Source organism: Lissotriton helveticus, chromosome 8 (assembly GCF_964261635.1).
Source record: "Lissotriton helveticus chromosome 8, aLisHel1.1, whole genome shotgun sequence".
Lineage (NCBI taxonomy): Eukaryota > Metazoa > Chordata > Amphibia > Caudata > Salamandridae > Lissotriton > Lissotriton helveticus.
The window spans coordinates 253,523,568-253,551,555 of record NC_136069.1 but is presented as its reverse complement, the minus strand read 5'-3'; the positions used below and the strand labels follow the sequence as shown (position 1 = coordinate 253,551,555).

Genomic DNA, 27,988 nt, shown 5'->3' with positions numbered 1-27,988 from the left:
ACCAGAACAAAGCAAAACAACTAAAATATATAATTAGAAAGCAAATAAATGAAAGTCAGAGAATTTCACAATGTTCAAGAATAGCCTTGGGTCGCATTGAAATATACCATATCTGATTTCTGACAAAATGCGCTCTATAAAAAGATTTTGCTGACCGTTTTTGCATATGTAAAGCCCATGGGCGAGTTGGAAACCAAAATCAGCTCTGGCAATATAAATGAATAAAAGAGCCACATAAAGCAAAATGCAGCAACGAGAAAGAGGTAGTGGGTCTACGTTTTGGTCATGCCAGCCTATCTTTCTCTGAAAGCAGCCCTCAACCCCAAGACTGCACCCCACAGAGAAAACCTCATTGTCTTGCAAGGAAGGTACATTCTCCTCCCAGTATATAGTTCCAAGGAAGCAGGTGAATGGCCTCTGAATCATCAGTGGATGTGATTAGACACATGTCTACTGCAGTAATCCATACAATCTTCAGAAAACCTCAGTAATTGACATGACTGTTCATGGTAAGTGACTTTCAAGGAAAAACCCATACCTACATGAAATTAGCATAACCACATGTTAAGGTGGATTTGTGAGTATATAAATTCACCTCTTGGATGGATAGCTTCAGAAAAAGCCAAGCGGTGTAAGAGTAACCAAGTGAGATCCGCGGAGGAGACATTGCAGCCATGGAGACTCTCTTTCGTGCTTTCATGCTTATCTTCCTGAGCTTTGTGCTGGTGTCCTGGTCTGCCCCAGTGCCTGATGGGAAAGACATAACCCCTCCAGGAACAGAGACTGACGAGCAACAGGCCAAGGTGTGTATTTGATCAAAAATACTAAATGCCTTACCTTGTAAAAAAAGAAAGAAAACTTGTGTTACGTTTTATCTTGATGCGTAGGTTTTTATTCTTATAAAGATGCAAATTCCTATTTGGGTCCAAACTCCTATTTTTGCCGGAATCTCGAGTGGGGCACAATTAGAATAAACTGGCATTTTATCCCTTCAGGATTTTTGACATGTATAACTTTGCACAATCGTTGCTATGCCGTATGCTGACTGACATTTTATATATTTTTTTGTAATTGGCAAAATACAAGTGCTCATTTTGTTCCTATAAAGCTCTTATGCCTCAATTTGTCAGAACAATTTGGACACAGGTAAACCTACCCTATACAAAGAGGGAACACGTCTTAAACCTCTTCAACTGAGTATTGCTGTGCTATTGCTGGTGTTTGAGGATATTTCAGAGAAAGAATGCCAAAAACCAGGCGATGCATTTAAACCTAACACATTGCTTGATAAATCCAACATTCAGGTTTCGCTGACAGTTATTTTACTTTGCTATGTTATGTTCTCTTGCACCCAGGAAACAAGTCGCAAAATTCACAAATATCGTTATTCTTGAATTTTGCAAAATCGTGTGACTGTGTTGGTGTGAAATGTCGCTTGGCTTCCAAACACCAGAGACAGATTCTAGCACAAATATCTCCTGTGAACAGTAAAACCTCAGCTGAGATGAGACACATTTTCTCCTCAACCAGTCTGCTAATAGCATTTAGTGTGATTTTTCAACATGAGATGTGCCCTCTTGTTTGCTTTCCAAGATATCGATCAAGTACATTTTATAACATTTTGCATTTACCATCCCTACCAATGGCTAATTGTCTGACCCTGGGATCTAGAGACCTCTGTTTTTATTTTGAGTACAGCACTTAAATAAATCATGTGATTATGGAAAATAACGTTTTCTCCGTAACATGCAAAGAAACGATTGTCCAAAACTCTCCATGCTATATATTACAATTCAACGTGTACCCCTGCCCACCTCTAAACAGTCCGATCTAAACTTGAACCCAAAGGCCATGCCTTCTAATGTAAAGTACCTCATGTTTGAGGTAGGACAGCAACAATACAACTGTTGTCCAGAAAATATTACCATGCTCCCTGGTGGTAGGTGTGTGATCTTCCACACGCTTTCAACTAAGTGACAACTGCATCTCTGTCTCCCATGGATGCTTGATCCCTCTGTCACCTCCTTGAAGGGTGAGGAAGTGATCCCAATACACCAACCCGATGTTTCTTAAAAACCATGGATAAGTTCTCATCTACATCCGAGGCTCAATTAATGGGACAAATACGCCCAATGGGATTGTGTGTCAAAATACTGAGGAAAAATATAATGGGGGCCAAATAAGTGAGGCGTAAATATTGAGGAACAAAAAATCATCAAGAATGGAAATACATAAAGCTAAGTATAGATTAACGATTCTTAATTCCTTATCTACATGCCTTGAAGATATATATTTAACCAAGGCACATGTAAGGGAAGTCAATTACAGTACATCTATACTTACCTATATATACTTACCTTCACCATATTTTAGTTCTGAATATTTAGGCTTCAATAATTTGGCCCCACTATATTACTTCTTCCATATTAGGTGGAATGCTCCCAATGGCATAGGCTCCCAATAATATTTGGACTCTCGGCTAAAGGCTGCCTAATCACCCACTGCCTCCATGCTGCCTTGCTCTAGTGTTCCTGGATAACTAAGGTCAGCCAAGTCTTTCTTCACCTACACAATTGGTGCACTAGCCCAGAGCTTCAAGCAGAAAATGTTACTCAAAGTCCCTCCACTCAATAATGTCCTTGGAGACCTCCAGGTATAAACCACATCAGAATCATGGGTATCGCTCCTCAAAACAGTGCTGGTAATAGTTTGTTACAAAAACAGGATATTTGGTCAATAATGTGTATGGGGAAGAGCTGCAGGGCAGGTATCCCATCTCAAATGTAGCTAGCTCTTCCTTCTCACTTTGTATTACTTTCCATAACCTCTTGGCTGGGAGGCATCAACTGCTGATTATCCTCTTCAATGCTTCAACCTTTATCCTTTGAGACTTAGAGTGCCCCATAAATGATGCAAAAAAGGAAGCAGGGAAACTGGGTAGTTACCAAGTTTTAGATGTAGAACCCCTCTACTCATGATTATAAGCTATTCCTCTCTGATGAACTATAATTAGAGCAACACACGTGTCAGGAGTTGCTTTTATCCATTTCAGGTTGGCTCAAATGGTATTTTAGCAATCCAAGGCTGCATTACTGTGCCTGCAGCAATACAAGTATTTTCCCACTTTTCAGGTCGTGAAGATGGCCTTGGCTAATCCTCTGCTTAAATGCTGTGCTGCATTAATTGTACAATGCTTTGTTTGTATTCTAGCTCAGCTTGGAGTGCACTGTGCTAATCCTATCTTTAAAAAAACTCTTCTAGAAAAATAGACATTTGAGGTGAGCAATTTCAGAGTGTCAGTGGTGTCGTAAAGTGTTCCTTATGAAGGACCTGCTGTCCACCTCCAATTTGGGAACTACCCATGGTTCCCTGCATCCTTTTCCTCTTCTTCTATTGATCACATGAACTACCACCAAGCTGCTTTTCGAAGAGGTACCACTAAAAATGAAATGTTATTGGGGGGCTTAAGTATTTAAGATTGTTTGAAATACATGGCGCCCAATCTACAAATTATCACTGATGTAACATCTTCCAATATGTCAGAGTGACCAATCTGTGCGGGGGAGGTAGGTCCGACGAGTATGGACTCTACTCATCAGGGCTGGAAATCAATTCCAAAGCTTAAGCTGCAGTAAGTCAGCATCTCATCGGCACCGTTGCGATTTTAGAATTTGGTTTGTTGCTTTTTCTTTTTTGTTTGAATAATTTATTGAGTATCATGAGCAGACTTTTGTTCCTTTAGCATGCTCAAAACATGATTTACCAAATGAACAAAGGATTACTGATTGATCACTTATTTATAAATAAGGTTTAGGACCATTGTTTTCTGTACCAGACTATACCCAGGTCCAGGACCAATCGGGTAACCCCATTTCTGTAATGGTCCAATTTACAAAAGCACGGACAGACTACTCCTGTACTACTTTTAGTACTCTTACATGCATTTATGAATAAGTCTCAAAACATTTTAAATTGGAATAAAATGGGAATATTCACGGATTATTAATGTAGAGTTAGTTCAAAGAAAGAAGACTGTATCCTCTCTGCACTTATACTAATTGGGGGCTAGACGTTTCGATGGCGATTCACAAAGGCATTTCATAGTACATAAAGGGGCACTACTGTAGTAACTTTTTATGTACACATAAATGCCTATGTGACTCCTTAACTTTACTGGTAAATCATTGTATCAATTCTGATCAACATTGACTATGCCTTTTGTTTTTAACTAGAAATATCTCAAAGCATTTTACAACATGTCATCGCGCAGCATCGGACGAAGTGCGAATAGTGCGTTCACTGAAAAAATCAAGGAGATGCAGCAGTTCTTTGGGCTCAATGTCACCGGCACTCTCGATAACAAAACACTGGCAGTAATGAAAAGCTCCAGATGTGGGGTTCCAGATGTTGGAAATTACAATTTATTGGACACCAATTTAAAATGGGAAACTAATGTTATAACTTACAGGTAAGTTCCATACCTCAATGAATGACTTGTGGCATGGTGCCTTAGGAGAGCTTAATGGTATAACAGTTTTAGGGTACCATCATCTCTTAATATTCCAGAACAATGGCTTAAAGGAAACACTCATCACCGTGTGCATTTTGGCAGAAATTCAGTGCTAAACAACTTCACTTAAAGGGGATCAAGAGGAGAGCTATGTGATCTATCTGGTTCTAATACCTCAGTTACAATTGCCACGTTTTTTTACAATCTCTGCACCAACCTGTTTGCACAGGGATCGAAATATAAATCAAACAGAGTTTACCGCACCCGGTAATTAATGGGACATGCTGATTTTGGTGAAGAAAGCACTAAAATCTGAATTATATTCCCTGTTTTCGAAAGGATAAAATCAATAAAGGAGCACCCTGAAAATTCACAAACCAGGTGGTACCGGATTTTACCTGGTGTGATTCTTAATGCGTGTCCTTCTGATAATCTCGCAATCAGAGTCCAAGAAGTAGAACATGGCAATGATTGTTGTCATGCAATGATGTGTGAAGCTTAGTGTACCTTCACACAGCAAAATGTAATGTGATTTTTGCTAAGCTTTGTGAAGCGTTGTACTACTAATATGTTGAACTGTCAGTTCTGTTGTTACAGCAATTAAAGTCACTGCTTGCAGTTGGTGGGCTTGGCCTAGAAGTTTCATGTTTTAAAGTGGGAGTGGCTGAGCCACTGAAGAACCTCAAGCCCCCTGGTAACAACATAGGGATGGGATTGGAGCCCTTGCTTGCTCGAACCCATTCCACTAAGAGGGAAAAACTACAACATTCAGAGTTTTGCAGCTCAGGAATAAGGAAAATATGCATTATTACCACACTGTCCCAATTCTGACCACATGAACTCATAAGGATACAGTGATACTGCAGTAGGGGGAAAAGGAACCTCCTAGAATCAGTAGTTCTCCATGCGGTATTACCACATCCTATTTCTGAGGGCACTGGGGATGAGCTCCTTAAACTTGTCAAACCCAGTAGTTAGCAGAAGTGAGGACTGGTCTGCAAAAGACTGTGGGACCGATTCACAGAACTAAATTAAGACAAAATCCTAAACTTACTACTTTTGGTATTCACAGAAGTTAGGATTTTGTCTTAAGTTTGTCTTAAGACAAACTTAAGACAGACTTAAGGCAGACTTAAGACAGACTTAAGTTAGGATTTTTTCTTAAGTCTGTCTTAAGACAAACGTAAGACAAAATCATAACTTCTGTGAATACCAAAAGTAGTACGTTTAGGATTTTGTCTTCAGTTAGTTCTGTGAATCGGGCCCAGTCTGTGGTGGTGAGACAAGCTTGCAGGGATCTCAGCAGGTTACTGGGGACTAGCTATTCTATCTTACTCACCCTCCGGCAGCCACATTTGTGTGTATCGAGAACTTTAACACAGACTTTCTCCCTGTGCGTATGTGGCATTTCTATAGCATGAACTTAGCCAAAAGATAGTGAAGTGTTGTGCAGAATGTGTGGCTCCCTCATTGACCCATAATCTGCTGTTGGCAACTACCCCATCTGCTTAGAGTTGACCTTCTATTACGAGTTTCTGTAGTTTGTGAAGTAGTTCATAGACATTATAAGCCAAACTTTAAATCTGTGTTGCCATTTCAACATAACAACAACACAGCAGAGAGACAATAAATAATGGACACACATTGAAGCACCAAATGAAATGTTAGGTTTCAGTTCGTAAACAGAGCATACATAGAAATAGTCAAGGTATTAGACATTTTGATATTACTCTGAAGAAGCTGTTCTTAAATGGAATGTGAATATTATTTATCTGCATAAGTAATGAAGGTAAAAATATATTTGTGTGCTTCAGACTGGTCAATTACACCCCAGATCTACAACCTGCCGAAGTTGACAAAGCTATCGCGAGTGCCTTAGGTGTCTGGAGCAGTGTAAGTCCTCTTAAATTCAGCAAAATCGACTCCGGAATTGCAGACATCATGATTTCTTTTGCGCCTGGCGGTGAGTTGTTCCAGGAGGGATCGCAAAAAATTGTTTTTAGAAAAATAGCATTGTTTTCTTGCTAACAACTACTTGTCCTACATATTAAAAAAAACGTGATTTGCGTTTTGTAACCATGATGAGGAGGATCTGATTCACAAAGAGATTGTTTACCTTGATCCCATATTTACTCCTATAAGGTTTCCCCAAATGGATATTAGCAGGCATGAATGCATTTCTCGTACAACATGACGGTGCACAACTTTGCAGTAGTTAATCCCACACTAGTAAATTTGTGAGCATTTCTCAACCCCTTTTCCAATTCTTTCCTTACCTTTAAGTGTCAACGATTTGCTACAACAAAAGGCTGGAGTAAATCCCCTTCCAGGGTTGTAAGGGGAACAAAACATCTTCAAACTTCATGTGGGTGTAGGGGGGAATGGTTACTTCACAGAAAAAACGTTTTCCTGGTGGTGGAAAAATACAAAGAGAAAAAACGTGCAGTTGCACAGTACCGCGACATTTTCTTATGTGGAATTGTACTGTGTGTACATTTCCTTATTGGAGAAATAGCAACTTCTCGAATGTCAAATGACATTGCCACTAGCGACTGGCACAGCTTTCCTGGTGTACTATTTATGTTTGTAATTTGAACATTTTTGATTTTCAAAAAGTAGCACAATTCCACCTTTATGTACGTTACTACTTCTTTAATGCAATCCCAGGCGTGAAATAAACCTAAAAAATCCGTAATTTGTTGTACAAGAGCAATTTACACGCACTGTGCTTCCTTTTGTTGCCCAGTAGGTGCCATGTTTGTTTCACCCGCCCAGCTGTAATTTTTTTTATAACTGAAATAAACCCCCCTCCGACTCCCAAAGCCAGAGTTTTGAGCTTGTTTCAGTAAATCTAAAAAACTTATCATGACGGAAAGGGAGTTTTCTCCCTGAACTTCAGGGCTTCTGTTAGTTCGTTTTCACTCCCTTTGCTCTGCTTTCACAATTAATGTGCTTTCCCTGACTCTATACAGGGCAGGGCTCCATTATAGGGCAAGAGCATCACCAATTTATGTCTCAACAAACTATAAATGAGGCGCCGCACCAGGAGTGGCCCATGCAGGTAAGATTGTTGAGGCCAGGTTGGGGGGCACTCGTCATACAACCATGGGTGGAAATTAAATAAATAATTAAATTCCCCTCATATTCGTCTGTCGAAATCTCCCCCAACCAAGCCCCACCACCCCACAGCTCTGACCTGCAAGAGCTGCTGCTGCCCCACACTTCATCTGGCAAGACTCTTTTTTACTCCCCATGAAAGATATTTTCAAACCTTGATGAAATAAATCATAAAATTCAGCCCTGCCAAGGACAGTGGCTATATCTAATTTCTAAGCTTTATAAGACTATTAATAATGTCCACCTTCTTAGGATGAACAGTTGAAAAACCTTACTATTGCATGGTATTTTAAAGTTAGACACGTGAAACATAGGGATCCTGGGATCACATTTACTAAAGCATGACCAGCTAAAAGACACACATATATTTTCATGGGAAACAACCATTACATCGCAACTTTTACAAAGCACTACCATTACAACGAAACTTTTACAACGCAAAAACCATTACAACGCAGGTATTTACAACGCAGGTATTTACAACGCAGGTGCTATTACAACGCATACCATTACAACGTAAGTATTGGTAAGTATATAATTATATTTAAATTGTTATATGTTTTTTTTTAATGGGGTATTTTTTGGGTTAAGGGTCAGTTTTGGGTTTTTTGGTAAAGGGGTATTTTTAGGGTTCAGGGTCAGTTATGGGTTTTTGGGTAAAGGGGTATTTTTAGGGTTCAGGGTCAGTTTTCAGTTTTTGGGTAAAGGGGTATTTTTAGGGTTCAGGGTCAGTTTTCAGTTTTTGGGTGAAGGGGTATTTTTAGGGTTCAGGGTCAGTTTTCAGTTTTTGGGTAAAGGGGTATTTTTAGGGTTCAGGGTCAGTTTTCAGTTTTTGGGTAAAGGGGTATTTTTAGGGTTCAGGGTCAGTTTTCAGTTTTTGGGTAAAGGGGTATTTTTAGGGTTCAGGGTCAGTTTTCAGTTTTTGGGTAAAGGGGTATTTTTAGGGATCAGGGTCAGTTTTCAGTTTTTGGGAAAAGGAGTATTTTTAGGGTTCAGGGTCAGTTTTCAGTTTTTGGGAAAAGGGGTATTTTTAGGGTTCAGGGTCAGTTTTCAGTTTATGGGTAAAGGGGTATTTTTAGGGTTCAGGGTCAGTTTTCAGTTTTTGGATAAAGGGGCATTTTTAGGGTTCAGGGTCAGTTTTGGGTTTTTGGGTAAAGGGGTATTTTTAGGGTTCAGGGTCAGTTTTAAGTTTTTGGGTAAAGGGGTATTTTTAGGGTTCAGGGTCAGTTTTGGGTTTTTGGGTAAAGGGGCATTTTTAGGGTTCTGGGTCAGTTATGGGTTTTTGGGTAAAAGGGTACAGGGTAAAAATAAAGTAAAATTAAATTTATATTAAATTAATTAAATTAAATTAAATTAATTAAATTAGAATTATTTACATTTGTAATTTAAATTATATACTTACCTATACTTACGTTGTAATGGCTTGCGTTGTAATAGCCCCTGCGTTGTAAATACCTGCGTTGTAATGCCATGCGTTGTAATGGCACCTGCGATGTAAAAATTGCGTTGTGATGGCATGCGTTGTAAATGCATGCGTTATAACGTCATACATCCATTTTCATGTATGTTCTTCCAAGAATCATGACTGAATTTTGTTACACTTAATACATTCAAACTTAAGGCCAAAGCAACATCTTCTAATCTCATAACAGCAGGACGTATAATTAGCATGTTCAGAGCTGGGGTAAAATATCAGAGAAATAATCCTACCAGGCTTATAATGACAATAAAAATTATTTTTTATCAAAAGATCACCAAGATCCTTATCCGTTTGATGGCCCTGGTAAAACACTGGCACATGCATATTATCCAGGAAGTGGAATTGGAGGAGATGCCCACTTTGATGAAGATGAAACCTGGTCAACAAGTGCAAAAGGTAAATAATACTGTTCTGAATTCTGACAATTTTATGTAATGCATGCACCTTAAATCTAAATTTGGATAATGTCTACAGTGATGTATATCGCTGTTGTTCTTGTGTATTCTCACACCTCACAAATGAAAATTGCAAAAAATCCAGGTCAGATGGTCCTGTTTTGTCAACATGGAGTTTTTACTTCTGGTGTCCTCAACCCTCTCAAGACCTCCAAACCCTAAAACTAGGCACAAAGTACCCCCTTTAGCATTTGCGTCCTGGGTAGCAATGTAGAGCAGTCCAATTATTCCTGATCGAAGTGATGTGGCATGGAAACTGAGATCTCAGCAACACAAGTAACACTCTGTAAATCAATGTCTAGCTAATCATTTTTCTGTAAAAGAGAAAAGTGTGTTAACATCTGAAAAACTAAATATTATGTAGACATTTACTACTATAAAAAAGTGTAAATGAAAAAACCAATGAGAACACCAAAAGGCCTCACAAACTACTGGTATTGCACTGTAAAAAAGGTTAAAGAAGTCAGCGAACCCCCTAATTACAGAATTTGTAGGCAGCAGACCTTAACCCCCAACACCACAATACAGCCATATGTGCTATGACAAAACACATGGTGTGCAAATTTAAAAAGTCCACCAATGATTCAATAAAGACACATTATGAGTCTTTCAATATCAATAAACGTTGCAAGAAATTATACCACCTATGAGCATTTTCTGCTTTCCACTATTAGAAAGCCATCCTCTGTGTCCATGGCACTCTCTCAGTCGAATAAATAGCAAAATGGTGTCCATCACATTGATACCCGAACCACATTTCTACCGTTGAACCAATCTGCATACCAACTCCTTAGGACCACTAATTTAATAGATCTCATTAACACCCAATAAGATCATTCCCAAAGGTGTCTGAGGTAGTCCAAAACCTTTATGAGGGTAATTGATCCTCCACCTTGGCAGACATTGGGTGGAAACCATTTCTTAGACTGAGGGGAACATCAGTTTTGAAGTCACTTTCTGGAAGAAATAGTGTACCTTGCACTAAATGAGAGAGTTGGTACCAGGCCACTTTGTTTTTCGGCATTGTGTTAATTGAGAGAGAGATTGGTGTCCAGGGTGAATCACAGTGACTTTGAATTCAGCGAAAGTTGGTGTTTGAAACCATTAAGGTTCATATCATCAAACCAGGTGTGTACTGTTTCCTGTGTTTTTTATTTTATAAAAATAACAGAAATGCTGTCCAAATTGAGGTGGGTACTGGACATCGATATCTTGATGATGTGCAGGGAGTGTTTGATGTCTAAAACAGGGAATACGTTTAATTACAGTTATGTATCATGGGCACACTGTTGACCTTTGATGCTCATATCTGAGTAGAGCACCAAGCAGCTCCATTGTAGAGTTTGAAGATGGCAGGAGACAGTATGACACAATGATGGCTCCATAGGGGACTGCCATTATTGGGACCTTGAGATGCCCATGTGAGCAAGTTGGTGTTGGTTGGAATGGTATGAGGAAAACCAGTTAAGGACATTGCCATTCGAAACTCCATGATGTGAATAATGGTGGGATGGCCAACTGTGTGAATAGCACCTGAGAGGTCCAGTAATGCCAGGATACAAGGGTCTTCTTCATCTGTGGTCAGGAAGGCATTGTCTACAATAGGTAAGGTAGTGGTCTCCATGTTGCAGCGTGAACTGGTATTCATGCAGGAGATGGTTAGCACTGATCTGATCTTGGAGTTGAAAAAAGACTGCTTTTTCAATGATCTTGCAGATGAATGATAGGTGAGTGATGGGCCTAACGCAAAGTAAGGGAGAGCGCCCTCAGAGAGTGCTTGGATCATGAACATACACCTTGGCCTCCCGGGTTGCCCATGCGGCTGAGGTCCTTACCTCTTCCCAGCTGCAGGGACCCACTTGCCATAATTAGAGTTCCCTACTGACACAGAGTTGTTTAAAGATGCAAAGAAAGGCTGATATGTAAACACATACATTGAATATGGTATTGGAATACAAAGCACATTGCAAATATAACCAATCTAAACATGTATTCTTTTATTCTAGCAATCAACTTGTTTCTTGTTGCGGCTCATGAATTTGGTCATTCATTAGGATTATCTCATTCAAGTGATCCCAGTGCCTTGATGTACCCAACTTATCACTATGCGGATACAGCTAATTACAAGCTTCCAGAGGATGATATGAAAGGAATACAGGCACTTTATGGTGAGGACATTATACAGATGTTTAATAATTGTAGTTTAATTGCATTTTCACTAACATATCAATGTGGTTAAAGAACAAAAATAGCATTTCAAGTCCTAATTTATCAACATAGGCATACCTTACAATTTGATTAAGATTTGATTTGGTCTGTTCTTAATTTACACATATTGGCATAACTAAAATGTGCTTCTCAAAAAAATATGGATTCAATTGTCTTAGACAACAGTCTTGCATGAAATGAATTTATCACGAAAGACTGCTAAGACTGTTTCCTTAGCTCAAGTTTCCATATATATATAAATTGGTAACATTTGCTAGTTTATGATTAGCAACGTCTACACATTTTAAAATTAACTTTGAAAATCCTTTCTTCTCTCATGTTTAAACATTTGTATTTCATTTCTTTCCCAGACCTAATGTGACAAAGTGAGTGTTGGTGCTCCTTCCCACACTTTCTGCAATAACTCCATCTGGACATTCAATTTGTATCATAAGTCTGCATGTAGGGGTGGAGAACAAACTTAAAATCATTGCAAATACCAAAGTAGTTACATGTGAATGACTGTGCACATTTCCCTGACACCTCTAGGGTCACCGACAACAGAAACTAGAAAACTTAAACGTGCATAATTTAAACACTTGTGAATACATTATACAATCTCAATTCATTGATTTATGCCAGTTTTTGAAAATGTGTAACAATGGTTTCACCTACTCAATTATATATGCAATTACATACTCAATTATAGATTACTCTGATTAACAGAACTACGTTAGTGGGACTTCTGAAACTTTTCTTCGTAAATCAGACCTATAATGCTTGTGATCGTTACACTTTATTGCCTATTGAACCACATTTTTTCTGATTCTATATTTTGCTTTGTTTATTGAATTCAGTGTACTTCCTTTGGGTACTATATTTGTATTAGGTTATGTCTTTTGTGTGTCTTGTCTTACTGTGTTGTGTTTTGTCTTTTTACATATGGGAGTGTTAGTTTGTTTTTAGGGTAAGCTATGTAGTGGAACGAAAATGAAACTGTTTATCAAATTTGCTGCTTTTTGCAAATATAGTCATGCATGTGTTACATTTTCTGGCCTTTCTTGAGAACTTCTGGAAAGATGTATTCAGTGAAGTAGACATTAACAACGGTCAGGAGGGGTGGGAGTGCACATGGATAAACATACACCATGGCCTCCCAGAGGATTTCTTTCTTTCTCACCAAATGGATTTTATTACTATTCAAAAGAGTAGTACTCTAGTAAAGTGCAGACCAGGTTTAGCGATTACCCCAAGCCCCTGGCTGTGAATATGGGTATTACTGTGTTGCAATCTGACTTGTTTGATACTTAATAGTCCTTGATACAGAGCTTTGTCACCCGGACAGGTAGTAGTGGCTGTTACAATGAGAATTGAAGGGATTACGTTAGATCAAAAATATAAGTCCTGGAAAAAATATTGGTGAAATGATGTTATCCAAAAGGGTGAGGGAATGAGCCCATAACCGGTTTGATCTAAAGAATCACATGATATCTCTGCAGCTGTTGGACTAAGAGAGCATATGAGGAAAGCAAAGAAATAAAGTAAACATTGGAAAATAAACTAGAAGGGTAGATACATTTATGAAATGTAAGGACTTCAGCTACTCTAGCACCAGTAAATCATATGGAAGTGGATATCTATCCATAATCTTTGAATAGTTGCTCATATACAAACATCTAATAGTTTTCGTTGAGCTTTTTTATTATGCGGTCTGAGTATTAGTTGTATATGAATCTGTTTGTAGCTAGGTAAACAGATTGTTTTCTATTATCTATTTAAGAATCTTTCTTGCATATTGATCTGTTTGTAGCTGTGTAAAAATATTGTTCCCGCTTGTTTGCCTCTTCTCTTTGTACATAACCTCATCTACCCCTAAAAAGGTCAGGTATAATATGGCCATGCCTTGCCTACAAGTTCCGAGCAGTTGTGATAAAGTGAGGGGTAACAAAGCACAAATCTAAACACTAACAAATGAAAGCTAGTTTTTGTGACATTTGGAAATTAATAGCGTGTGCATGGTTTATAGCATAATCCTTACATCAGAAGATTACTCGTTGACCTCAAATTGCATTGTGTTGAGCAACTTTGCTTTTAGAGGCCAGCCCCAAAAAAATGCTTGACATTACAGATTTGTAGAGGATCTGAACATTGAGCTCTTTGAGATTTTAATAAATGATGAAGCGTTCATCTTTTTAATCCAGGGTTACCAACAGCGGCGACCACTGTAGCATCGACCACAACAGCCCAGACAAAAACCACTACAAAGGGAAACCAACCATCTCCGACGCAGACTACAGCAGCCACAAGTGCAAGAGCCCGTAGTGAAACAACAACAAAGGCAAATGAGGCATGCAGAGACAACATGAGTATCGACGCGGCCTTCGTCCTTGGAGATCAGATATACCTAATTACGAATGGGTAATCTCTATTTCTAATTATGTCGCTAATCGTCCCTTGAGAACTATTCATGAGTAGATTGAGTTATCTTTAGTTAGTTGAATGCGATTTTCTTTGAGTATACGCTAGGCCAGTTCAGAAGCGATGAGCAAAAGACCTTCTTTAACAAATTGATGTCAACAATTACAGATGCAAATGAATTATACCTGTCAGTCACGTATGAAAGACAGACCTTAAACAACTGAGCAAATGTTCTAACATGACATAGAATTGCATTAAAAAAACAATCTTAAACACACAAAAATGGAATTCCCTCAGGAGACAAATAAACTATCTAGTGAAATACTGTAACCTTTTAATACACCAGGAAGTTAAATCTCAGAAAAACTGAACCAATTGGTAACTATTTCTAACCTAGGGCCAAGAGTTTGCATATATAAAAAAACAAGTACATGGTGGTATACATACAAGTATGAACTGTGAGCAGTATTGTAAATAGGGTCCCAAAAATGATGATAAGCAATATACCCAATAGTGTAATTTATATTTGAGGTCTGTGCAATTGTTCCATGCTTTCTTCTAATGCAGGTCCTAACTTTTGTGCAAGCACACCCCAAAGCTCTACAGCCTGATGGACTTACAAAGTACTTACTAACAAACGATCATAGTGCATTCAGATGAAGAAATATCATAAATCATACTGCCATGTGACTTAGCATGCCAGAGGACCAGGGTTCATTGCTTAAAGAACTCACCTCTACAGCTAAATGATTTATAAAACAATCATTCCCAATGGCTCTAAAGAAGAACACTTTTCAAAGTCATCAAGCATTCTAATATACTTCATCATAACCCACATGTGCCAAAAACAATTATTGTTATTCAGAATTGGAAAATGCAACAGCAACATCATTCACGCACTCTCCATGACATTCCACATAGAATGATCTAATTGTGGACCAAAGTTAAGACACTCACCATGGACATCTCCACCACCCTGAAGGTTATCATGTTTGGCAATCCTATATTATAATGATAATATCCTTCTCAGGAGAAGGACTGAAGGCCCTCCTCGCTGTACTATTCAGAATTCCGCAGCGAATGAGAAATTGGGAGCAAATTATGTTTGTGGCCACTTTCACACTCTTATTCTACCATGAAGCACATGCTGCGGTTTTCTCCACTAATCTCCCTCCAAGTCATGCATTGAGAAATTAAAATGGGGAAAATAGGCCAGAAATGGGAAACATGATGTTTTAGCTTTCAGTAAAACTAAAGCCTCAATTGTTTCCATCTACAGCTTATCTATGGAGCTAAAATAACCCTGTGTAATGCTGTAAATAATGTTGTAACGGTATTGGTCTTGCCAATCTCTTTCACGGGGCTCTGAATGAGCCCAGTAGTGCAGACAAAGCAAAACATCTGCAGTGCATATCCTCTGACACATTGATAAGAGAAAGATTCTCCTACTCCAGAGAAAGTTCAACCTGGACCCAGACAACCTGTCTAATTACAGATCCATCATATACCTTTCGTTCTTTAACAAGATATTGAATTAAGCAGTGATCAAATCATTAATAGACACATTCTAAAAAAGGGCATTTTTAGTTTCAGGTCACATCCAAATCTCACAACCTCACGGACAGCAGCATGCTCTAAGTTCAAGTTTTAGCTGAAAATTTCATCACATAATGAAATTTGCCATACTAAAGAATGCGTTACCTCTCTTGCAAACAGGAATATCAATTGACTACCTAAAGTTCAATGTAACAAAATTTGAATTCATAATTCAACAGCAACAGAAACTCAAATTAATCAATATATGCACCTAGTCGGCTTCTCCCCCCGGCTGTCTCAGAGCGTCATTCCTCAGAAAGCTCTATCAATGCTATTTTTTTCGTCAATACTCACATTAGCAATACCATCTAGGACGTACTGTACCAGCTATAATTCTGAATAAAAATAAAACCCTATTTAACTGAAACTGACTTCAAAATCGCATCCCATTTTCTCTCACACCAAGATGGCAAAAAATGGCAGCATCTGTAACCTAATCATGGCCCTAGTGATGGAGCATCCAACGGGGTCAAACATGGCAATACTTATGGGTCAATCTCTTTGAAACACAAGCTGCCTCACAGAGCTAATGAGCCGCCATACCCAGAGGTAGGGAAAACTTATCAGCTCAGGAACTTTCCACATACAAGCCAAGATAGTGTCAGAAGCCCAGAAGTGGAGGAAAGCTACACCTCCATTTTCTGGGAATGAAATTCATAGCTTATCAGACTAGAACTCTGCTCCTGCACCACAGAAAGGAGCCAAATACTGACAACTTCCAGAGGCATTTGTGGCTTGTTGCTCCGCTGAATAGTAAAATTCGCTCAGGTTTTCAAGCAGACTAAGAGATATGCAAACAACCTGTATTTAAATGAATTACATGTAAATTAGCCCCAGACATAATTATTATAATTATCCTGAAAACCTAACTAGATTTCACCAACTGGTGTGTTGATGAACCAGCTGCCTAGAAGAGCACCTCATTTACCATCATTTAGTCTCAGCTTCTCCAGGCATATAAACCTTACCTAGAAGCATCCTCAAACAACCCTTGAGCATCCATACTCCTCTTCTGTATTACACCTAGAGTAATTTCCCCACCATCTTATGTAAAAGACCTAGAATCATTCCCCTACACTCTACAACACTGAATTGTTTCCCAGTTGAGGTCACTCTTTATATGAATATGTATACATACCATGGCTGATTCTAGGTCGCAATCTATCAACATAAATGGCATGTCAGTGACCTGAACCATGTAGCATCAATCGCATCAGGTAGATGAAAGATATCCTTTGAGTTCAATATTGAGGCTCACTCATACTGATTTGAAAGTTGATGGGTCATTACCAGGTCTCTTCTCTGATTCCCAACACCACGGCACAGAACAGAAGAAGTTTTACAGCCACTCTGAGGCAGTTTTTAAAAAAATTCCATAGTGTGCGCTGGCTAATGTCTATAACATCCAATGCAGTGGCACCCACATTGATTACCAATGCTGGTTGCTGCTCACCCTGGAGAGAGAAGGAATTGAATTCCAATGCTGAAAGCCGACATCAATAGATTACAATACGTTGATTGCATTTCACTCCAGTTCAGTCAGTGGCAATTTAGGAATGGCTTTACACATTTGACTAAAAAAATCTTTCAAAACGCCTTTGAAGATGACACTCACAAATACTTCATCCCACATGCACCCACATTGGAACCACTAATATATAATCCCTCAATGAACCCACCTATTCAACCACATACATTTAGGCCATCATTATGAGTGGCGATATTGATATTGTCACGGTAAATACATGTGGAATTACGAATAGTAAATGTATACTTCCCAATATTCTCTTGACAATTTTGTGGTAGTTAATATTCTGGAGCTGATATGCTTACAGCAGGATACCAAAACATCAATATTTTCATACCACACCGGTTGAATCCGAACAGTGTACGTGCACACTTACACCTCTGAGCATGCATCTGTGTGTGCATTTGTACATAAAGAAAAATAGGCTGTGTGTGCATGATGCCTCTAAGGGCCTGATTTGGAGTGCTCTGTAGGTGTAGTAGGAATTTGTCACACTTGATAAAATACGACACCTCTGGGTTCCAAATTTGTCCAGTGAAATACATTTTGCCTCACTTTTTGAGAGAATCATGTGTGGATGTTGGTGCTTATCACACCAAAGTCTGCATATCCCTGTAAATGTCAGGCCTTTTTCCCAGTTGTATTCTGGAAAGTTTGACCTGTGTAAAATTTACAATGAATGCAAACTTTAGCGCACCAGGGGCCATATTACAGAAGCTTCCTCTTTGCTTTCCCCCAGGGCACCTTGATAATATAAAGGGGGCCGCAGATGCTTGTGTGGCACCGTCTGTAATACAGATAGTGCTGGCACACATACAGAACCAGCACTATCATTTGAGGGCATTCCCTCATTTGCATGGGGGTGTGGCCCATTCAAATGAGGGAATACATTTGCCTCTGCACCCGCGCCATATTTTTGGATGCATGTGCAGAGACAAAGAAGCTGTCAGTGTGCCCCTGATAGTAGCCCTCTGGAGGGGGTAAAGGGGATCCTATGGACCCCCCAGACATCCCCCTGCAGGCAGGTGCAGGCACTCACTGCACCCGCTTTCAAGGGGATCTCTAATTCCCCTTAAAAGTGCAGGCGGGTTGCCACCTGCAAAGTGAAACACTGAGCACCCACTTCAAAGCAACTCCCTTTTTCACTTGAATGCGCTGCCCACAGGACAGGGCAAGTTTGTAGCTGCCCTGGAGGCAGTGCATTCAATGTAAGAGGGTGCACTTTCCCTCTTTGCACCTGGCGCACCTGTTTTAAAGTGCGCCATAGCACAACCATTTGAAAGTGTGCCCTATCCATAATATAGCTCCAAATAATTACTGTACATAATAAACATTGCACCACTTGTAATTGTGAGCCATGTGCAAACAAATGTTCACACTGGTGTCACAATCTAATGGGCCACTTCTAGTCAGGCGCAATGTCTGTTGATCCTTGTCAACATGAATGCCTTCAGGTGTGCTGCTAGGCCTGCATATAAGCAATCATCTGTGCCTGTGTGTTTGAAAGCATGTTTGCAAGTTATGTGTCTTTTGTGTCTTACTTGTGCAAAACACAAACGCCACCTAAACATATTGGCGAGTTAATAATTGGTTTAGGATACTCTCTTCGAGCAACAGCAGTGAATACTACTGCCTCATCAATGCTAGATCCTGATAACATGTTTGATAACATCGTTGTGTGAATAGACAGATGTGATAGAGCAGGTCCACCACCAGCAGAATGCTGTGGTGCGATTAATGTTGAGTGAACGTTGAGCAATCATACCTCTCCTACCTTCCAGTTACTTTCCTATCTTCCAATTTGTTCAATGGCTTCAGGAAACTAAGATAATCTAATTTAAGAGCCTCTGTACAGGGAAAAAAGCACTCCATTATGAGTTCACCCCTGTGGTCAGAAGGAATAATGGTAGCACATTTTTCACTGCTCAGTAAGCCACCCATTGAAATTTGCGCCCAATAGACATCGGGGCTATTGCACTCTCCTGGCCTTTAGGAAAAGTTCAAAATTTAGCACTGAAAAACACATTCTTGAAATGTAATATATCAGGAGCGCAGCAGAGGAACGACTTATCAAGAACAGAGATGCACATTGCCAGCCTCAGTCAATAGTATGAGTATATCTACAAAAACGAATAATATTTGCTAATTTAACACATTTATTGAGTTTTTCTCCTTCATTTCAGCACCGTCTGGGTAAAACAACCATCCAAAACTGTTGTAAAGTCATCTGTACAAACCCTCTGGAAAAGAATGCCAACTCCCATAGATGCTGCTTATGCTCTTCCTGCTCGAAATACAGTGGTTTTATTCAAAGGTAAATATTTAAATTAAGCTGTGGGCGTAGAGATTTTAAATCCATGTTTGGCCCATCAGCAATCAGCAAATGCGAATTTTTATAATCCACTTTTTATTCCACAATACAGTTGTTTGATCTTTATTAAAATTCATCATATAGCACCGATTTACAAAAGACATCACTTGCATGGTAAATGTCCACATTTGCGTTCTATTTGTTTTTGAGCCTTCAAAAGTAAAATATTTTTATGCACTATAGAAAACATGATATTTTATATTGTAATCAAGGTTTTTAATTAATGTATTATCTTGATTTTCTTTTACATTTACTACATGCGTTTTTACATTATTCCTTAAGATCTTTAAATTCATGTATGTTTCTCTTTTGCAGGTAGACAATATTGGGCTTTCCAGGGAAATGCTCTCCGTTATGGTTATCCTAAAGACATTTCCAATTACAAATTGCCAAGCTCTGTCAAGAAAATTGAAGCAGTCGCAAATTTTCCAGAAACAAGAAAAATTGACTTTTTCGTAGAAGATAAATATTACAGGTATTTTAATCCACTTGAGGGTATTTGTTAGTGAAAGTTATTTTAAAGATGGTGTGGTGCAGAGTGGCAAAGCGTGTAAACTTTTTACTTCACAGCCTTCTACTTTCAGCAAGTTTCAAATAATTGTATTTTTAAACTACAACGCTGTTTGCGAAGGAAAAATTAAATATCACACACCGTAATTGACGTTCCTCCTACATTGTAAGCTGACTCGTGTACTGATTAGTGTGTATCATCACTTCTCAGAGGGGAAAAAGCAAAATTCAGAATTTGTACCCATTAACTTCATAGTCCCTTTGTGGAGAATACCCACTGCAAAAAGAAACCGAGCATTGAGTTAATGGGCCTGGTCTGCATTTTGCGTCCTTAATAAAACATTTAAAAAAGCCTGATGCATAGAAAAAACAAACTAAAAAAAAGATTATTACGTATACAGTGTATCTCTGAGATGAAGAATTTAATGTGTAAGGATCTAGAGTCCTTTTAAGTTGTAAACTAATCACTCATGCACTACAATGCATGCGCTCTGTAGAAAGAGGACTGATACAACAAACAGACAATAGCATGATGTGAGAGAAAAATATTCCTGTGAGAGAATCCACATCCCACTTTATGTATATTTTAAGGTAAAGGTAACCATAGATTTTGCAGATAGTTTGCAAGCCAGACGTAAAAACGCTCCTCTACTAGTAATTCTCCGAGTAGTTAACCCCTTGGCTGCGGGGTGTTTCCCCCCCCACTGTGCGTGGGGAGGGGGGCTGCGGAGGTCGCCGCTGTGCTGTTGACGAGCTCGGCTCGCCATGAGGCACAGCGGAGCTGCCCTCGTGACGAGCTGAGCTCGTCTCACCACACCCGTTTTTCGAACGTTCAGCACAGCGGGGTAATTATCCCCGCGTGCGAATGTTCCAACGGCTGTGACGAGCTCAGCTCGTCATGAGGGCAGCTCAACCGTCCCTCATGACGAGCTGAGCTCGTCAACAGCACACAAAGGGTTAGACAGCTTCATTGGGCCCTTCTAAAAAGTACTACAAAGTAGTAGCTCTCACAGTACATACAGCACGCGGCAGGCTTTACAATTTTTAAAACAAATCTTAGTTGTAAATAAAAGCAAAGACAAAACCACAGCATTTCTGAGCACAGCGATTTATCAGATTGTTGGTAAGGCCTTTCTCTTGTGAACTATTATGTTGATGTCCTATGCATGCCAAGTTCTTTCAAATGTTCTATATAATTTACATTTTGGTCTCTTGCTCTGACTTGATGACAATCAAACACATCACCAGAGAGAGGCTCTCATTTAGAATGCAGAGTAATTCTCACTAAATATGAACTTTGTTGGAATATCAGCACTTATAATTTTATTTCAGGGAAACACTTCACATCTAAAGCTGGATAAATATGTACATGAAATAAGGCCTGTTACTGGAGAGAAACCTGCAGAAATACAGTTCTGACTGTTGTTCCCCGTTTTTGAGTTATAAACTCATGAAGGCCTGCTATTGCTAAATGCCGGAAGTAACAATGCCAGATTCCTGATCGGTTCAATATTATAAAAGGTTTGGTACATGAACTACAGTAACTTGAACTCAATGTGAAAAGCCACTGAAAAACAAAAAACAGCCCAACAGGCAGGACATATATGTTTATGGCCTTTTATTTATGCAGTTATCCCTAAAGCCAACCGGCCGTTTTGTAACATAAAGCATGTACTCCATACAGGAGTTCGTGAAACAAATCCCAGACGTCAGCACCTAGGTGGAATACAGGTATACTCCCATAAAAAGTACATAAATAACAGCAATCATCCAACAGCAAATGTACTCCTTTTTCAAGTCTGAAATCCTATATAAACGTTAGCTCTAGTCTCACTCCTCTACTCAGTATAAAAAATATTGACAGTAAAAATATAATAAATACAAATATAAAGAATTCTTGAATATAGATTACAAAAAATAGCATTTTTAAAAAACAGTAGATTTAACCACAATATCAATTATGAAATCTAGTATACAAAATAAAGAGAAACTTTAATGAAACAAAATTACCAATGAAACAATATACATTTAATTAAGTACTATTTTGTTATTATAATGTTTAATATTTACTAATACTGTTCTATTCAAACCAAACAATATGTATTTCTTTAACTATATAACAATGTCTGAAAATGAACATATGTATATATTCATAAACCAAAAATAGTGTGCTTTAATAATGCATTTCAAAATCTTAATCTGTTTTAAGAAACTTTGCTTTTGATTACAATGCTTCATATTACATTTTCAATTACAAATGTAATTAAATATGTGCACAACATGGTGTATTCATTTAAAATAACATTAATAATTAAAAACCAAAAAGATTCTTTGATAATAAATCTGACAAATTAAAGTAAAATGTATAAATCTGAGAATATATGCATTATTCATTGACATAATAAAAATGATCATAAACATATTTTAAAACTGTTTCACAAGCATAATAAATATTTGTAAAAATAAAAATTTTAAATGAAATCAAAAAGAAGAAAACATAAAAAATTAAGCACTGCTGATGTCATGTGCTAATATCAGTTCTACAAAATTCAAGAAATCACCTCAGCTATGGGGATTCAAAGGTACTATTCCACCTCCAGGCCCACTAAAATCTTAGAAAAACTTAATTTTGAAGGGTGGTATTTATTACTCTAATTCCACTCCTACAATCAGTGAATAAAGCACATTAAAAAGAGGCTCAAAGTTACCATTCTAACTCCATTCCCAAAACATTGGAGAAAATGCCTAAATATATAGGGTCAGATTTACTCTTCTAACCCAACTCCCCCAAGCATTGGTGAAAGTGCATATTCTGGGGGTGGTAGAGATTCAGATTTACTTTTCTAACTCCAATCCCACAACCATAAGCACAGAAAAGAAAATACCCTTGGCAGTCTAAGACAATTATTGTCTGACGGCTGCTGCAGAGAGTTTCTATGTCTTGATTTTATTGGACTTATAAGCAGCCTTCGACACTGTTGACCACAAATCTTTATTAAACGAATTGCAAGCAGATGAAAAATACAGATAATCACTAAAATGGCTCATCTCTTCGCTCTATGATAGATACCAACAAAAGCTTTTAAGAACCTTCTCATCTGCTGTCAAAATGTTATCCTGCAGCATCTCTCTCTCCGCTGAGTCACAGTATCAATTTAACTTGCACACGAAACCTCATGGAGCTCTCCTGCATCCTTTTAAGGCTCACTTGTTACTCTTATGTCCTGTTTAAATTAAGTGACAATACCACAACAGTTCTGTGCTAAAATGTCCATCGGCTGTCAAAGACTGTATGGGTACCCGTTGCCTCAAGCTAAACACCAACAAAAGAAGGAAACTGCAATTTTTGACACATTGCTGTATGGCTACCTGATTCCGATCCCTGCATGCAACCCACAAACCTATTAAATAGTCTCAGAATCAAATTAACTTCCTCTTTCTTGTTGAAGAGTCATGTTGTTTCACTAATTTCACATTTCACCTTTCTTTTGGATACACACCACCCAACGATGTCCCTTCTTTCTGTTGAGAACCATCATGCTATGGTAACAGAAATTTTCACCTTATGCTTGGCATATTGCAGCTTCATCTCTGTGCATCAAGTAATCTCTGAACCATCAGTTCAGAGCTATTCAAAACCAGGCTGCTCATCTTGTACTAAGGCTCCTCCTTTTAGTAACTAATAACTGGTAAAGTTTGACTGTTAGTGTGCAGTGCTTAATTTGTAAAACAATAAGTGCCAGGCCTCTTATCAGGATGCATCCACAGCTTGCACCACCCATTGCCCCTGCTGGCATTGCCAGTGACAGTTTCCATACAACTAATAATCAGCACACTGCTACTAGTGTGACAATTCAAATTATTTCAGGCCCCCAAAGCTACACAAATGTATTGGACAGCAAGTATTAGTTGTTTTTAATGTATACTGAATTAATAAACAATTGCTGTTTTGCTCAATTCTAAATTATACAAACAGCCACACCATATGGCAACTGCCATAAGTGCTGATGTTGACAGTTAAGTGCTGGTTCCGAGCATCAGAAACCACCGGCTCAAATTAAGCACGGGAGTCCCTACTCCAGTTTAAAAACTCTCAATTGGTTGCCCATTCAGGGGCTTTTAAGGGTCTTTGTATAATTAATTGCTTTGTGTATGTTAATGCTCCTAGATTCATTACTAACCATGCCCATCGATACTGCCAAGATATATCTCTTGCTTCTACAGGTTTCTAGGTTTCACAGAGCTACAATTGGTGGCCATGCTTTTTGTTTCACTGACTCTCACTATTGAATGCCTTACCATTTATATTTACTACGTGTATCTTGCAATTTACGAAGGCACTAAGGATACTACTTTTCACCCAACATTCCTCTCAATTTCTCAATTAGGCTTGTGTGTAAGTCAGTTTAATCTTTGAACAAGCACTATAAAACCCCACTTGTGATAGTCACACTGAGGAAAGTACATATGAATGGGCGCGTTCAATATTGCACTCTAACTCCAATTCAATAAACAGTTTAGCAATTTTCTAATTGGCAGTGGGGGGGGATGTCAAATTTGCTATTCTTATTCCAGTCCCACAATCATTGGGAAAGTGCATATTTTAGCGGGCATGGGTATTTCACTACCCTAACAGCAATCTAACAGAGACTGGGGAAAGAGACATTTAATGTGGTGTCTGATTAGTTTAATTCCAATTCAACAAACACTGGAGAAAGTGCATATATATATTTGGGGCGGGGTTGAATATAGTATTCTAACTCTGATTTCTCAAACATTGTTGTAATTGTTAATGCTACTACTACTACTAATACTTTAGAAGAGACTTGTCTCTGAATGGCTGATTTTAATTGAGGAAAGAGGCTGCTGCTCTCATTCAAACCAATTTTAGTTAACATGTCTAGAGATGTGGTGATCTACCCAGCCAAGGATCTTAGATGTGTAAGAAAGGCAGCATAGTGAGATTTGAAGGGGGCCACAGTTTGAAAAAGACTAAAGATTGACATATAGTTTAACTGTAGAAGGTCATTTACTTCTGTGTTTCTCACAAGATGCTTAAATTGTCTGTTCTAGATTTGATGACGTTAAGTATACCATTGATAAAACCGGTCCAATTGCGGAAAGATACCCTGGACTTGTGAAAAAGGTGGATGCTGCCTTCCAATTAAATGGTAAGTTAATCCGGTCTTTTTAAGTAACATTTAATGCATATCAGTAGGTAAATGTCTGCAAAATGCTGCTGGCTAAATAGTGGTAGGAAGGTGGCTAAACAGGCGAAAACATGCTTCTGCAACACCAAAGCAAGGAGGCTACCAAGAGGCAAACTAAATATTTCCTCAACATTTCCTTGCCTCACTATTAGCTTGTATTAGTAGTGCAATGCTTTACTATGAAGAACTACAACTAAAATATGCAATAGAAGAAGTCGAATGATGAAAGTAGAGCCCAAACCTTGTTTACTGAATGTAAATATCTATTCATAATCACCACAGATATTTGAAGAACATTGAATAAGGGAGCCTGAATAGAAATAACTATAACAGTTGCACTGAATATCATTGAATATCAATGAGCATGACTGTTAATAAGGATGTCTATTTGAATCAATCAATGTTATCCTATACGTAATAGTTAAAAAGTAATAAAAAGATGTTCATATGAGCTGTATTGAAGTACTGCCTAAATCCTGCTTCAGATTTCTGATGGCTGGTGTGAGAAAACTGGGCTTGATTGTCCCAGGGCAAACAGAGGTTAGGGAGACCCAATTGTGACAACAGGGGTATTTTGCTTCTGATAACTTGGGAGCAGTGGCGGCAAGCACAGATCATCTCTGCTCGGTCGTCTCTTCAGGCCGGCTGGAACTGAGAAGCAGGAAGCACCCGGCACCCAGGCTCCCCTGACCAATCACAACAATGCAATGCAGCATCGTGATTAGTCTGAGCGCAGTGGATCGGTACTCAGTCAGGGACTGGTGGCTTGGGCATGTTATCCATACAGGCTGTAATGCAGCCTACAAAGAGAACATGCAAAGTGCATTTGAATACTTGGCCGGCCTAACTCAGCATTTTATAGGAAATGATTATGCCACTGTGGTCCCAGTTTTTCCCCTTACAGGCATTAATACTTGATTTTTAAAAAGCCAACCTCATCCACTGTATCTACTGTAAGAAACTGGACTCAGAACTGGGGAAAGATGTGATGTGAGCTGCTGGTGAGCATGCACAAAGTTTAACAATCTTGCACCTAAAAGTAAAATCAGGGTTCTGTTATAAATCCTAGGGTTACCCTTGGTATATTAGCACAAGCGGACAGTCTTCTCAAAGAGGAAGTGCCTGTGTTATTTTTAACAGCATCAACGTTTAATAAAATCAAGGAATAAATCAGATGAAACTTCCAAACGAAATTAGTAAAAAAAAAAAACTAAAAAGATAAGTCAATAGGATCAGAAAGTTTGCATTCTTAATCAAATGCTACCACATGTCTACAGGAAATAATGGCAAACCTCGTTGTGTATGTTGTCCTAAGAGGCATGGAAGACGGGACCCAGGCACCTATGCTGGCCCATCTCAATAGAACAAGGATAGGGTAACAGTGACAATGTGTCCCATTAACCAGTTTTACCATCAAACATATGAACACTGCATACTCTGTTCTTTAGACCTTCTCTCCTTCACATCCTTAGGGAAGATGGCCCACTGTAGTAGACTCTTCTGGCTAAGTCCTATTTCATCCTTGTGGGGTTAGCAAAAAGATTAGATGCTTCCGATTCTGAAAAAAGCACTTTCAAGCAGAGATTCAAGAAAGATATGGCATCAATCATAACAAAGTCCTCTTCCAGGGATTCAAGAAGTCTTTTACACAATATTTATTTCTGGCTTATCTAAGTGTATGACACGGAAATTCTCATGCCATGTACGTCTGTCTTTTCCAGTACTTCATGTATGCTTTGATGAAATTAATCTCATGAATCTCTACTTATTAGTTTTTCAAGATGTCTACAGAGTCGTACGTGGGCTTCTCTCTTTAGGCTCCCTAGTTCCACCCTCATTTCCGCCAATGTCAACCTTTGCTAACCCACTGTTGATCTAAAGAGGATTGTCATTATGTATCCAGTGGGTCCCCCTGCAGAGGTTCGAATGTACTACAAAAAAGACAGGACATGTGGTTAGGTTGCCAAATGTGTATCCATTCATTTGTCACATATTTACTGTCAGTCCCCTCTATGTCCTTTGACCTTTAATCAGAAACTCTTGTCTTAGATAAAAGGCACAAAAGGAGGCCTGGGAATCAGAGGGCATTTTGTTTTTGTGAAACTCTTGAGTTATGCATGAAATTCGTGCCCAGTCAGATCCGTGTGCTGGAAGGAAACTATTTAAAATTCTCTGCAGTACGTCTCACCGTCTCCCAAACTGGGCAAACTGGGGGATACTGTATCATCTTGACAAAGGCTTGTTAAGGGGAGCATCTACCTCTATCTACCTCTATTTACATCCAACTAGAAGTCTCTATATAGTTATGAATGATGATTATTTCCTTTAAAAATAGTTTTACACTGAGTATATCATGGGAATGTTTGAATTGAACTGATCTAACTTCAATTTTTTTATATATATTGCAGGGTTTCTTTTTGTTACCAGTGGTGCTACTTTATTTAAATATGACTACAAGAACAATAAAGTGGTTGAAAATTGGAACATCAAAGCATGGATTGGCTGCTGAGACACAATTTATGTGATAACACCAAGAATGTATCAATACTAACAACTGCCATGCAAATAAAAAACTAGCAATTATC

General features: G+C 38.7%; 1 protein-coding gene across 1 annotated transcript; it reads left to right on the top strand.

Moving 5' to 3' along the window:
• Positions 1-643: 643 nt before the first annotated feature.
• On the top strand, positions 644-27,988 carry LOC144771585 (collagenase 3-like). Its single transcript, XM_078655970.1, has 10 exons — positions 644-803; positions 4,233-4,468; positions 6,325-6,473; positions 9,378-9,503; positions 11,569-11,730; positions 13,972-14,188; positions 19,496-19,626; positions 19,999-20,158; positions 25,267-25,364; positions 27,812-27,988. Exons 1-10 carry the CDS (start codon positions 675-677, stop codon positions 27,910-27,912), a joined length of 1,509 nt encoding a protein of 502 aa, XP_078512096.1. The 5' UTR covers positions 644-674; the 3' UTR covers positions 27,913-27,988.

Coding starts and splice junctions, on each gene's coding strand:
- LOC144771585 (XM_078655970.1), top strand. CDS start 675: ATGGAGACTCTCTTTCGTGCTTTCATGCTTATCTTCCTGAGCTTTGTG. Junction 804..4,232: donor CTGACGAGCAACAGGCCAAG/GTGTGTATTTGA, acceptor GTTTTTAACTAG/AAATATCTCAAAGCATTTTA. Junction 19,627..19,998: donor TACAGTGGTTTTATTCAAAG/GTAAATATTTAA, acceptor TCTCTTTTGCAG/GTAGACAATATTGGGCTTTC.